The 14,800-nt window shown below is 40.1% G+C and overlaps 1 protein-coding gene across 2 annotated transcripts; it reads right to left on the bottom strand.

Moving 5' to 3' along the window:
* Nucleotides 1-2,457: 2,457 nt before the first annotated feature.
* si:ch211-157c3.4 (uncharacterized protein LOC561592 homolog) lies at nt 2,458-7,709 on the bottom strand. 2 transcript variants are annotated; one of them, XM_040006157.1, is made up of 5 exons: nt 7,579-7,709; nt 4,098-4,147; nt 3,908-3,997; nt 3,611-3,812; nt 2,458-3,347 (listed from the first exon to the last, which is right to left on the bottom strand). In XM_040006157.1, the coding sequence occupies exons 2-5, from the start codon at nt 4,141-4,143 to the stop codon at nt 3,230-3,232; spliced, it is 456 nt and encodes a 151-aa protein (XP_039862091.1). In that variant the 5' UTR covers nt 4,144-4,147; nt 7,579-7,709; the 3' UTR covers nt 2,458-3,229. The 2 variants fall into 2 exon arrangements, with proteins under 2 accessions (XP_039862091.1, XP_039862092.1); XM_040006158.1 differs by having other exon boundaries at nt 3,908-3,994; nt 7,579-7,708.
* Between the last annotated feature and the right edge of the window lie 7,091 nt (nt 7,710-14,800).

Here is a 14,800-nt window from a genome sequence, read left to right on the forward strand (position 1 = left end):
CCTTCCCCACACAGCCTCAGCATCATTCCTCTCAGTGGGAAATTCCCTAGACTGGTCCTCAAGAAAATCAAACCAACCCTCATGGATTCATTTCCATCATAGGCCTCCTCTGCTCCAATCATTCCACTCCAGACCGAGGCCTCCTCATTTTGTTAATGCAACACACGTGCATTAACAAAATAAAGGCACCGGGGCAGAGATGAAAGTCACTACTGAGCCTTTTAGGCGTCCTTCTGTTTTTATGTTTCTGTTTTTATGTGTCTTTATTATTTACATGTGTTTTTGCTGCTTTGACATATTAAAATGTAATCTGTAAAACTGTCCACTGAAATGTTACCTTAATGTCATTAAAGATTCTCTGTATTTAACATTAAAAAGTATGTTAGATTATGTACTGATAGAAATTCACAGTCTCCAGATTTGTCCAGAGTGCAGCAGACTGATCTACTCATTACGTTGAAAGCATACCTCTGATTCATCTCCCATTATGAGACTCTACTGTTTGCTGGCTGTTCCTGTAGTAAGGATATAAACTATAAACACGACTTTTAATGGTAGAGCCTCTTATATACAACTACTTCAGCCGTTACAAAAATTGTTGTTAGGAAGACACTGATTTAACTTCACAGTAATTGGAAAGGCTTAAGTTTGCAGTGCTGTTGAACTGTTGAAGTAAGATATTTTCCTCAAGGGACTTACACCAGTCACCCAATAACAATGAAACTATGGATGGGTGACATTTCTAAAATTGATAAACTTGTTCAAATACAATGTTAAAATGCTGGAACATAACAAACGAGCTCATAGCATTGAGACAGGGTCCAAACATTAAAGTTATAAACTGATCCCCATGTCACCGAGTGAAATAAGGATTTGATCCCCTACAACCCAACAAGAATTCTGGCTGCCACAGATGTGTTTTGTGCCTGTGGTTTTATTTATATATAAATATATACGGTGGCCCCTAGAGACAAAGCACGTACAAACTCCAAAGCACATACAAACTGTATCCCAATTCAGGGTCTGCAGCCTTAAAAGCTGCATTTTAAGGCCGATTACGATTATTACGTAATCGTTACGATTATTTATTTCGGTGTTCTTTTTTCCCCGGAGATGTCATACACTTTGGATTCTAGCCAATCATTTTACCTTTGCAAGCGTAGTAGGCGGGCCCAGGTACGTACTTTCTTTTAGAGCAGAGCTACAGATTAAAAATGCCCAAGGCGAAGCGGTCAAAAGTCTGGCTGTACTTCACAGCAAAAGATGCAAACTCATCAGCCTGCAACAAGTGCTTTAAGGTGATACTGTGCAAATGAGGTAACACCTCGAATCTGATAAAATGCCTGGCGACGCATAGCGGGGGGTTTTTAAGCCGAGAAATGCACTGTATTTGATAGCTTGCTGCAAGACCGAGCACATCTTCTGCGGGTGTGGTGCCTGTTATCGGAACCGGAGTTAGCAACATCCCCCAAGAACCCGAAGAGGAGAGTCAGTGTAGCAGAAATGATGACGGATGATGATGGCAGCAGCAGCCATTCTTCTCTGGGTGAGTCGCTTAATGTTGTTCGTGTTTAATTTACGTTGAGTAGGCTAACCACGTGATTAAATTAATGCATGTAAGGTGAACTAGCAAACACCATCGTAAGCAGCACCGGTTCAAGCACCGGCACCGTTTCAAAAGTACCGGTTTGGTACTGGTATCGGATAAAACTTAAATGATACCCATTCCAAGTCATGAGTGATATCAAGTCATTTTTGAAACAGAAAGAAGATTCCTGTTACAAGGTTGAAGCTGCAATCCGTTTTTCTGACTTTATACATTGTTTATTGGTTCAGGTAAAGCGTGTCCTTTTTTAGAGAGATCTGACCAAGAGAGCAGGAGACATGGTAGAAAATAAATCATAATAGAATTTTTTAAAAGGATTGACTATAATGTAGAACACAAGAGTAGGTAAAATCACGCAGTTATAAGTTGCAAAACAGTTAATTTCTTTATTTTATCTGTACTTACTTATTGGTAACTACAGTTCTGCTCCACCCCAGCAACCACATCCTAGTTTTAACAGGTAACAAAGCCGTTTCTACTGCGTTTATACAGTAGAATGACTGTGTCGATTGCTTTGAAGTGTCTTTGGTCTGGTTTTCAGCTGCTCTGTGTCAACACTAAAAAGAAAAGATTGTATGTCTGTCCTAAACAGGAAAGGGATTCATGTAAGTGTGTGGGACTAATGTTTTCATTGTTAACTGTTAACTGCGTGACAGTGCATTTCAGGGCATGTTACGAAGTAATGCAAAAGTAATAAAACAAGCACAGTAACAAATGACTTTCTCTGGCAGTATCATACTGCATTATGTTCAAGATGGGCAATGAGTAAATGCATTACTTTTTTTGAGTACTCCATCAATGTAGATGTGACATTTCTAGACAGAAGAAGAACCAACACAAACACAGCAGAGTTCTGTAATGTCTGTTTTTATTAGAGAAATAATGTTATCATAGAGCTAATAGTAGTAAATAATAGAGCAATAGAGCATGCTCATCCTCCAGGGGTGGGGGGGGGGGGGGTTTACTTTTGCATTGTAATTTGCAATATAATGAATGAATACATTCAAATAGTCTGAACAAAAGGCTTAACTGTATTTACAGCACTCCACTGTAACAAACTGTAAGCTTGTTTTTGCCTTGCCTGAGTGACACATATGCAAATATGACATTAACCCAGTATGCTTTGTGTATCAGTTTACTGAGCAATGACTCATGAAACTGGAGATGAGCAAATATATTTATTTCTGCACCCTTTTATCGTTCAATGTGTAATTTACTGCCGCTGTGATTTATTCAGAAATTGTGCAATCCCGTTATGCATAAAACATGCAATATATTCTATGTACAAACCTTCATTTTAACATTACGCATCCAAAATTTTCTGAGTAGAATGATAACAGTTTCAAAGTGCATGGGGTGTTCTGTAACTTGCCAGAGCAAAAAAACAAAAACAAACAGAAGCTCGGACAACACAATCACTCCCAGTCTGTTTCCTAATAATCTGATAGAAGTCATTCATGTTTGGCTTTGTCATCCATAGAAACAAGCTGCATTTACCCCTGTCACCTTTCTCTGCCAGTTTGAGAAAATGCCTTTTTTTTTACCGGTTGACCATAAGACACAGACAAAGGTAACAGGAGGCTATTTCTTATTTCTACGGGGCCATATCAGCCCTGGTGCTCATCATTTACAGCATTTCCTCTTCTCAACGTGCAGCACTCTGTTGCAGCGTGGGCAGGTGTGGTAAGCATCCTTGAATCTCTTCATGAAGAACGGAATCAGGCAGCAGCAAAGGACTAACCTGCAACACACACACACACACACACAGAAGGTTAGAGTCGTGCTATCATACACCAGATGAGATCATTCTTTATTACATTTTTACATTCATATACAGACATGAAAAGAAAGAACGTTTCCACTTCATCCTTTGAAGTGTGCTGTATGCAGTGTATTTACAAAAGATAAAATTGATAAAAATCAAGTAACAGAGTTGAACAAAGAAGATCTGTGTTCAAAAGCCTTGGGGCGCTAAAAAGGAGCTAACTGATTAAAACCACTCACCCACAGCAAATGAAGAGTAAACACATGAGCCAGGCGTACGTTCCTGCCTTGTAGGTGACATTGGTCATAACCTGTTGCTGGCAGGAAGCGCAGGTCGTCATGCCGGGCTCAGTCCCCAGTCCCATGTCGTAGCTTACAAACTTTTTTTTGCCTTCTCCAGAGTCCAAACCTTGACCTGCGCCTCCCCCTCCGCCGGTGTACACTGAGAGAGGACAGGAAACACGCAAAAAAAATGAACAACAATATGTTTACCTTAAATCTTCTAAAAAGTGTGAGACTCAGGTGTGAGAAGAATACCTGGCGTGACAGATTGCTGTGTCTGCATGGAGGGTGGGGTGAAAGGAGTGTGGGGGTGGTAAACTCTCACGCCATCACCTTGACTTTCTACTGGACCATATGAAGAGGAAAAGGGAAAGAATCAAGCTGGTGAGGAGATGACGATAATGATCATGAATATTGACTGAGCATGTGTGAGCTGTGGGCTTACCCGGTATGATGTAGGGAGGGGGTTCCTTTTTTCCGTCTGCACTCATTTTGCTGCAAAGAAACAAAAAGGACTGTAATGAAGGGTGCGGTCAGGGCCAAATACCTGAGATCTCTCCTGTGATTCTGCTTTCCCTTTTTCTTTCCAATGCTCAAGACAAATGCAATGCTGCTTTGTGCCACCAGAGGGAACCAAAGCCTTGGCGATTGAACTGAAACATTGCCGGTTCGGTCACCATGAAAATGTCTCTCATTCCTGTCTGACACATATCTAGCCCTTCATTGTAGGGACCTTTCATGTGAGCAGCTTTTGGGAAACGCCTAGGAGCGTCTGAGTGCCAGTTGGACTGTTTCAGGTGTGGCTGCTCACAGAAACTTCTTTCTGACCTCCTTCTAAAAGGAAATCCTTGGAATTGCATTAGTGCTTTGTTTCCCCATTTCATGTATAATATCAGGCTGCCAGAGAAATTACATTACTGACTTAAATGCAACATAAACCCAAAGATATTTGTTGAATTAATTAATGTTTCATTTGTTTGTACGGCTGAAATGTTACTCGTAAGGCATTTCGTGTGCACAGCTTTCTATATGTACTTGATAAAAGTATATGTATCATATGTGACAATCTTATATATGTAGTAGCAGTAGGAAATAAATAACAGTGGAATCTGCTGCTTGGATAATTTGATTGTATACTCTGAGATGATACTGAAATTCAGACTTTAATACTTTAAAAACAGATGTTGAGATTAACAAACTTTGAGTGAAGTCTTTCTAATTATATTATAACAAAACGCTTCCACGTGTGAAGCAGGTGCCATCCCCCAAGGTACATGCCAAAAGGTAAAGAAATCCAACGCTGGCTCTGATATTTAAAGTATTAGATTGTATGAGTTACATGGATGCTGTGTGCCAGGTGTAACACAACCTTATTGTGATTATTTATATATTTCATGAGCGTGTAGAGCACATGCTACATAATCATCTCCGATACACACTGCTGGTATCCAAAAAGTGCTCCTGGTGTCTCCGACCAGTGACCAGTGTCGGCTGTGATGATAAGACGAGCCAGAGGAAGTGGAGATAAATGATAAGATAAGCTAAGAGAATGTGAACATAGATTGAGTAAAAGTCAAAATCAGAGCTGAAATATCTGCCAAAAAGCATCACTGTCCAATCAGTCGTTCCACAGTTACTACTATATCAATCTAAAGCTCAGAGATAGGATGTGAAAAATCTTTTGATGTTACATCATTTAAACATAATCTGTATTCTTATGATAGAAGGCACAAATGTGATGCCGCATGGCTCGCAGTATAAAAAATGTCTGTTTGTTTCCGGTGTTATCTGGACCCTCTCCCTCTGGAAGAGCATGCTGTAATTTAAATGTGTCCATATACAGCTGTCAGACGTATTTTATAGATTTGGATGTTTGCCTGTAAAATTTAATCCACTCTACAGAGTCATTCCCAAACTGAACACATTCATTTATTCACTCTATTACATCCTCACTGTGCTTCTGAAGCTCCAGCAGTGTGAGAAAGGCCCTTTGACAGTCAGAAGTCATGTGACTGGTTTGATGGAGGATCACAGTGCTTAAAGTATACTTGCGCGTTCCTCTCTGCGTTCAGCTCATTTCCTTTTGTCTCACTTTTCTCGTTTCTCTCTTTCCACACAGACATGCACAATAACTGGGCGCTACCTTGACCAACCATTCATTCTCTGAATGGTTTTCTCTTTCTCTTACACAAACAGTCTTGTTTCCCTCACTATATTTGCAGCACACTAGCCTAACCTTAACCAAGACACGTCACCCTAAAATGTATTATTTACATTATTGGGTCTTGCTTAATGTCTCCACCTGCTACACCAGCCTAGGTAAGTCCGATTCAGAACCTGTCACCGGATTCACAGAAGCTGATTGACCGCTTTATCGTTGTGTCACACATAGACATTGAGAACTTGTATACGCCCATATGATGGCGCAGGAATGCGACTGAGCTGCATGCTTCCCTCTGGGTGTGCCAGCCAAAACTGTTACAACACCCTCTGAATTTGGTCGTGAGAGAGCAGGATTTTTATTGTGCGTTTTTTTTGCAGAAATACAATATGTTTGATGACGGTTAACAAGGAGCAGTAACGTTATCTAATGTGCTGCTTTTTCTCTTGCTGGATCTCTGTGCTCGGAATAGCCGGTGGGACATTAATTGGATAAAGTTCTTCCCAGAAGCTTCCCAGAGTTTTTTCCCTTCACATAAGGACCATTTAGCATGGGATGTACGTATGCTTTTGGGGGGAAAAGGAAATTCGTGGAAATTAAGCAGGTAGGTTTTAGGTAAATATGCAGTGCAGTCTTGGGCTTATGATGAGTTCAGTGAAACTGAATGAGATGCAGAGTAGAACTTTTTGTTACAAATGAGTTAACACCCTGCTGCAGGCGTGGCTTCACCAAGACTCTGGTGCTGGTCAAACCTGTGTCTCTGTGCGAGAGAGGGAGGGAACTTTGTTTTTCATTTTTTTCCATGATGCATTTCAGTATTCAGCTGATGAATCAGTGGGCAGTTTAAATCTGGAAATTCCCTGATTAAACAATCATCACATTCTCTGACCTTGATTTTCAGTTCACCTTTGATAATCAGCCAAAACAATCACAGAAATCCCCTAAAAGCAATTTGAAAATGAAATACTTGGATACAGAACAAATGTATATATTTATTTACAACTACATGAAGGAACTTTTTCACTATGTGCACATGCATGTCCTTTCACTGCATTCAAAATGCAATCTTTTACATTGTTTACATGTCAGCCATAGCAACGGCTGCAAAGACCGTCCTCACTCTCACTCTGGATCAGTTACTTATGATGGTTTTTCAAGACCCAGCTGAATTATGTCAAGAAATCTAAAACGTAACACCTGAAATTTTACCCATGAAGATGATTTGAATCCTACACCAGGCCCCGTCTCTGTCAAATGCGCTAAGTTATAGTCTAACTTAATATCCCTGCAGGTCCAGAATGTAAGTCAGTCAGACAGTAATGTTCATGGTAAATCCTGAATTAAAGCGTTTAGAGTGAACCCTTTTTTGTAAAGGTGCAGTGTAACACACCTTTATAGCTTTAAAGTAACAACATAAAAGTCAAGAAAACGTTGGCAGATTAGCAGAAACATGCGCATAAATAAAAATCAATATTGGCTCCTGTGTATTTCTGTTCCCTTGTGTGATTTATGCAATGTTAGAATTTTAATCATGTGTTATTTGATTTCCAATTGGTCTCTTTTGTGCGATATAACTCACTTTAAATTCACTTGTCAGAAAATCCCAAACCTGACTTTCTTATTCTTGTCGTGTCCTTTTATGTCTTCAGTTTTCAATTCTTTGAATCCTTCCCATTAAAATAACCAAACCCGATTCTCCACTCCGTCAGCCTGAACACAGTTCGTTGTTCTCTTCCTATAACACACAAACGTCTGGCAGACTTACCTTGGCTGGGTTGTTGCGGTCAAAATGCAGAGATGAGCTTGTTGCTGATGCAGAGTCCAGACAGATTCTGGTTAAGATCTCCACCTGTCCCTCTACCTGTAGGTGAACCTCTCCCAACACACCCAAAGCTCCACCTCCACCATTTCAACCACGAACATGCTGTGGTGATGAGTCACTCCATGGTTTTGATTGTAGCTTTCAAAGGCTGAACCGGTCGTCATCTTTGAAATGTTCTTTGTTTCTGTGAGATTATTGAGGGTGTGTGTGTGTGTGTGTGTGTTACTTTAGTAAGAATAACCTGTTTCCCTGCAAGGCAGACTGAGCTGTGGTTTTTGTCCTGGAATTTGATCTGTTGGCCATCAACAAACTCTAAGTGACACATATTACAAGAATTTAGAGAATACTAAAAAACACAGAAAAGTTGAAGATGAGGATCAAAAGAAACCTTAAGACGTTTAACAGACTTTATTTCATCAATCAATAACACTGAATCGGTTATTATCTGACAGCCAAAAAGACTCATAGGGGTGGCTGGAGCCCCTTCGCTCTCATAGGGCAAGAGGCAGGGTTCTTATGCTGGACTAACGTTTTAATTCAGCTTTTTATCTCATGTGCCTTTTATCATTCATTCACACTGATGGGTGTATAGAAGGCAATTCCAGGCTCTTGTCCAAGGATATTTTAACATACAGACTCAAACGAAACGGTCTTACACCAGTGACCTCCCCTTGGTACTCACTCTGCATCCAGGAGGATTGTGACCATAAAGAAATCTAATTCTAATTCTAATTCTTATTCTCATTTTTATTTTCATGTCTATTTAAGCTTAATTTATAACAGTATGTTTGCACTGAAGCACCGCAGCAATTTCCTAATGTTGTAAACCCGCTCAACATTTGGCAATAAAACCCTTTCTGATTCTGATTCTGATTCTGATTCTGACCAGGCCTGAGGCTGTAGTAAGGAACATTTCTAGGAGTCTTTTGAAAGGACCAGTCAGTAGGCCTAATAAGATTTGGTTGATTTGAAGGATTCAGGTGTATGGGAACATGATATCGCAATCTTCACAGGAGAAAGCAACCCAGCAAGTTCCCCAAAATTTCAGACTGCATTGCTCAGAGAAAAAGCCCTAGAGCTACTTATCAGACATGTTAAAAATGTTCATGACAGTACATTTAGAAAGACTGAAAAAACGGAACAAGTATGACTTGTTTGGAAGAGTTCCCAGAAGAAAGCATCTGCTTTCTAAAAAGAACATGACAAACTATGAGGCACGGTGGTGGAGGTTAAAGATTACAGGACCTGGGCACCTTGCACTCATTGAGTCGACCATAAACTCCTCCGTATGCCAACTTACTCTAGAGTCAAATATGGGACCTTCTGTCCAACAGCTACAGGTTGGCTGAAACTGGTACATGCCACAGGTCAGTGATCCCAAGCGCAGCAGCAAATCTACAACAGAATGGCTGAAAAACAAAAAAGTGTCAAGAAGTTGCAATTACCCGGTCAGCCCAGACCTCAACCCGACTGAAAAGCTGTGGGATAAACTGATAGTGACGTCACAGTAGATCATATAGCGTATAAATGAAGCTTGAGACTGGGAGACACTGGAACAAAGAGGATACAGTCTAGTTACTGTTGCAAATATGTTTAATGGTATTGAGTGGTAGAAGTTAAGTCACCTCAGACCCTCCTTTTATCCATGCACTTGGGCTGGAGGCCTCGGAGCTCGGTGAACGTTTTGTAGTGATGTCAGTGTGATTGTGGTCGTTTGCAGAAACATATTAACCCTGTAAAGCCTGAATTTCCTGACAAATTTACACACATCATCTACATATAACTTCACAAATATGATACACTTGGTGTTAAGGAAGACTTTGTCCCAGTAAGGCCTTGTGGAGCTGGTATGCTTGATACTGAAGAGAGTAAAACCTAAAATACTGTATGCAAAGACAGAAAATGTGAAGCCTAAGATAGCTTTCCTCAGATAAATGTCATATAAATTTAAATGATCTAAGATGGAGTGTATTAAATTTCAGATTTGTTGGCTTACTAATTTGAGTAGATTCAGGTATTTCAAACAACAAAAAATATTCTTTAAATTAAAAGTTAAAAACAAATACACCAGTCTCAAATAAATACATTAAATACAAGGCTACAACTGTATGTAAATATGATCTGCTTTGATATTATCTTCCAACTCTTCACACACGTGTAGTGTTACAAGTGTTACTCTTTAGATAAAAATGGAATTTTGTTGTTTTTTTTAATATAAAAACCTGAAAAGATTAAAGAAAAACTCAAACCCTCCAGCTCAGCTGCTTGTTGTTTTTAGCAGGCAACATAAGGGGATGAATGATGGGGTGTTGGGTTTGCCAATAAAAAGAAATAAAAAAAGTGCCCTCACTTCAGTGACTCACAGCAAATGTAGTACTTTTTTCTCCCCCTGCGGGCCTTTTGTGTAATGCGGGTGAAAACCTGAGAACTGCCTCTTTTTCTTTTTCTTGTTTTTTTCATGTTGGCTTCATTTCAGCTTACAAGATGTTCTTAAAGATTTGATTTTTTTCCCCGAAGCACCTTAGAGCAGTTTAACCACATTTTTATGTTCGTCACTGGGTTGCAGAGTACACCTGGGGGTTCAGTGACATGCCTGAGTGCACTTTACATGTCTGTGGTGTGAGATTTACAGCTTGTTTCCCAACACAGAAACCCATTTCGACAGGGTCGACCCCGCTGACCTTTCATCGCTGTAGACTAATGAAGCACATATTCTAAATGCTACAAGTAGGTCAAGGAAATTTTAATGAAACAGGCTGAAAATATAGAAAATGTAAAGTTAGAACATGGTGAAATGTTTCAGTTTTGAAGCATGGGAAAATGAATTATAAGGGGAACACTGATAACACCTGGGATTGAGAGGAATCTGAGGAAAATCTGCACTATAAAGGAAATCCTGGGTTGCAATGCAATATCAGAGTTTTCATTAAAACTATTACATATATTTATTTGGGTTTGTTTATCCCATCCTCACCCCAAAACAGTCGTTTGGAACGTCAGTCGTACAGGTATGGGTGAGAGTGCTGGGTGTGTCTGAATTATGACAAGTGGGTGAGGTAATTGTACGTGTATGAGTGTGTGTATGTTTCGATGGGCCAGATGAGCAACATTCCAGCGATTGACCAATCCCCAAAGAGTGTGACATTCCTTAGACAGAGTGGGTTTCCAACATAATTTGTGTTTGTGTTTATTGCCCTGTTTTATATAAACTGAGAGCAGGAAATGCCCGGGCAGGGGTTCATCCAATTTGATCCTTTCTTTTAGCCAGGCACAATGTGAAAGATGATAATAATGACAATGATAATGGTAACAGCCCATTTTGCAATTCCAGTTTTATAACTGAAGACTGCAGGGAACAAAGGGAAGTAAACTCTGTCAGTTAGAGCTGATTAAAATTTGTATGACCTAGTATTATAGTATTACTCACAAAACTGGTAATTTAAAGTGAGAATAATCTAAAGTGGGTTTGAGATGTAAATCTGCTAGTACCAGAAAGTTTAGATGTGCTGATAAAGAAAACAAGGCTAGGTTTTAGCCTTTAGTCTTTTGTTTTCAGTCTTAAGTAGACCTATAGGCCTAATAATCAGGGATCTAACTAATGGGAAATTCAGAACAGGTTATGAATCACAGTGTAGGAAATAATTATTTGAACCCCTGCTGAATTTGTAAGTTTGCTCACTTATAGAAAAATAATTACAGTATCTTATATTTATTGTTTATTTGTTGTTTAATTTTAATGGAGGGAGACACAATTTTAGCCAAAAATTAAGAAAAAAAAACATTACACAAAAGTTAAACTGATAAACTGATTTTCATATGAATGAGTGAAATAAGTATTTGATCTCTTATAACCCAGACAGAATTTTGCCTCCCACAGAGGGGCTGTCTGCCCGTGAGGTACAACGATTACAATCTTCATCCATCCATCCATCCATCCATCCAACACCAAGGTTTCGGGCCAGCTCAAGAGATAAATTCTCCAGCGAGGAGCCCACGACGTGCTGTGCCTTCCTCCCCGTGGCCATGCTGGAACACCTCACCCAGGAAGAATCAATCAATCAATCAATCAATCATAAAGTACATCTGTCCACAGAATCGGTTTCTTCCATTCCACCTCTCCACCACCACCGGCAAGACCAAAAAGTTTCAAAGGACATCAGGGATAAAACTGTACAACTACTCAAGGCTAGAATACAAGACCATCAGCAAGAAGATTGGTGTGATTATTTGGAAATGGAATGAATCTAAAATGACCATCAATTGCACTCTCAATCGAACTTCATCCAAGATCTTTTTCATGAGATAAGAATGACCATGAGAAAGGTGGTGGATGATCCCAAACCTTTCAAAACTGCACAGGAGGAGCCTGTTAATGATCTGAAGGCAGTTGGGACCATAGTCACCGAGAGCACCACTGGTAACATACTGGGCCATAGTGGACGGAAATCTTGCAAGCTCCCAAGGATCCCCTGCTCAAGACAGCACATGTACAGGCCTGACTTATGTTTGCCAATAAACATATATATGACTGAAAGAAGGTTGGGAGAAAGTACTGTGGTGAGATGAAAGCAAAATCAAACTCTCTGACAGCAACTTGACCTGGCATGTTTGGAAGAACAGAAGTGCTGCGTATCACTCCAAGTAAACTCCCTCAACACTGAAGATGGATACCATGACAAAACCCAAAACATACTGCCAAGGCAACAAGAGTGTCTAAAGAAAAATAACATTAAGGTTTTGGTCTTCAGACCTCAATCTGAAACAGCATCTGCATCTGTGGAGCGAGATGAAACTTCAAGTTGTCAAGTGGCAGCCAAGTAAAAAAAATGTGTGCGAACTTGACCAACTATAAGAAACGTCTTACCACCCCCAACCAAAAAGGTTATTTGAGGATCAAGTATTAATTTCACTCAGTGACATGCAAATGAATTCTTAACGTTTATACAATGAGTGTTTTCTTTATTTTATTTTTGGTTGATATTCTTTCTCTCCCCACAAATATGAAACTATCAGAAAATGTAGAGACTGTTGATTTCTTTGTAAGTGAGCAAACTTAAAAATTCAGCTGGGGATCAAATAAATATTTTACCAAATGTACAATCATAGAATTGTAGTTTGTCTAAATCATAGTTTGTTAAAGCAACAGATACCTTTACGTATATGTATTTTCATATGATAGTAAAAACCTAAAATAACATTACTTCCGTCAGTGTACAGCAAGTCTTAAAAGAAGGTGAGACACATTTAAACCTCCCTGCGATTGCTGTGGTTGCTAGCAGATTGTCATAGTTTGCATGAAAGACGCAAAGTTGTCTACTAACGGCTTGCAGAGTGGTAATGAAAGGTGAAAAAGTGTGACGCAAACTAGAAACAGGAAAAAAGTTGTGCCACAGCGCTGCTGCCAACATGTTTGAAAAGGTGCAGCTTTTACTTTAAAGGTTAATGATCCCTGTTTCCAGTTTGCGTTGCATGTTTTACAGCTGGTGAATATTTGCAGTAAAGTCACTACAACCAAATACAACCGTGGCAATCTGCTAGACACCAAAGCAATCCCAACGAAGCCTTCTCCAATTGATTGGGGAATACATGTTCTTCCCTAGTGACTGGTGGTTGCCAGGAAAGTCGCTGACTGGTCTCTAGACCTGTGTAACCGAGGCATGTCCATCAACCTCCAATAACCACTCGCCAACCAGACAGGGAATATAAATTGCTCCGTTGTTACAGTGCCTAAGGTGGCTGGAGCAAATAAATGTAACCCTACACGGTCACCATTATTCTTACACATGTTTCAGACCTACAGTACACACTGGTGCAAAAAGAAAGCATGAGATACTTTTGCAGGGCTACAAAAATGTTTATTTTGTTGTTCATTTTGTGTATATTTGTCCAAAAAACAGTTCATAAAATGCAAAATATGGATAATAAAGAAATCTATTATAGAATTGCTTTACGTTAAACAATGTGATAAAAACGCTTCAGCTGCAGGCAAGAAAAGGCCGTCGAAGAGGCCATTCATCTTGAGGAACTTGTACCTTTTTGTGGTTTGTGTGTGTGTGTGTTAAGACTTTAGTGTTACTGTAACTATTTCTTCCAGGAATGCTCATCTAACAAGCTCATGTGTTGGTTCTGGTGTTGAATCAGGGTCAACAGGTTGGTCCTTGGAAATCCTTCTGTGTGCCATCTCTTATAAATCTGTCTATAAGTGATTTAATTACAATCTATATGTAAAAAATGAGATCAATAGATTCGCACCATTCAACACAGCAGCTTCCACAAAGCTTTTCTTTGATTTTATAAGGAGCAAACCGCATGTGTCACCTAATTGGACTCATTCGCATTGGAAAAAACAATACCTCAGTTATTAAACACACCTGTAACCTTCCTTGCAAACGTGGGTGTTTAACGGCTCTAAACATCCCTACAGAATCGCACACTGTGTCACACACGTGTGTTGAGGTGTCCCTACCACTCCCAAGCATTCTTTGATCGCTTGTCACTCAAGTTAGGCAGTTAAGATGCTTTGACAACCTTCATGGAAGCATCCGGTTGCTCCCATTTCACCCTGCAGCATGACAAGAAGAACAAGAAGCCCTGTGACCTACGGTGTCCCACTCTTAGAGTTTGGGTCCTAACACAGTGAGGTCAATGTGAGATTTCATGAGGAGACACTGAGACAGCTTCCACAGAAGAGGTTCACACTTAACTCAGAGCGCCTTAAACTTTTGCAAAGCATCGTGTGTGTTCGTTTCTGTGATGTTACTGGGAGGATGTGGTGACACTGGAAGGTGAGTCAGACCCAAACCTTGAACACCGACTGCGCCCTGCGGCATGTGACTCGGCCTGCTGAGTCACATCCAGCCTGATGCCATCGTTTTCTGCCCTTAGCTGACAGCCCACTTTTTCAATGCATTGATTAATACGTTTTCATGCACATGCTCCCACTTATTATTATTACTTTAAGCCTTTGCCGGAGTGCCAACAGACCGTGTGTGTGATTTCAAGAATGATTCTTCCACGAACAAAATAATTTTTTAAGGTGGAGTCCCTGCCCTATGTTTCCCTATGTCTCTGCACCACACCTGCCACTGCTGCACTAAACCAGGTGGCAGTGTGCTCTTCTTCTTTGCCAGACATTCTGCCGGTCAACTCTTTTGGGGGGGTTAAA

Source organism: Simochromis diagramma, unplaced genomic scaffold (assembly GCF_900408965.1).
Source record: "Simochromis diagramma unplaced genomic scaffold, fSimDia1.1 OVJJ01000510.1, whole genome shotgun sequence".
Taxonomy (NCBI): Eukaryota; Metazoa; Chordata; class Actinopteri; order Cichliformes; family Cichlidae; genus Simochromis; species Simochromis diagramma.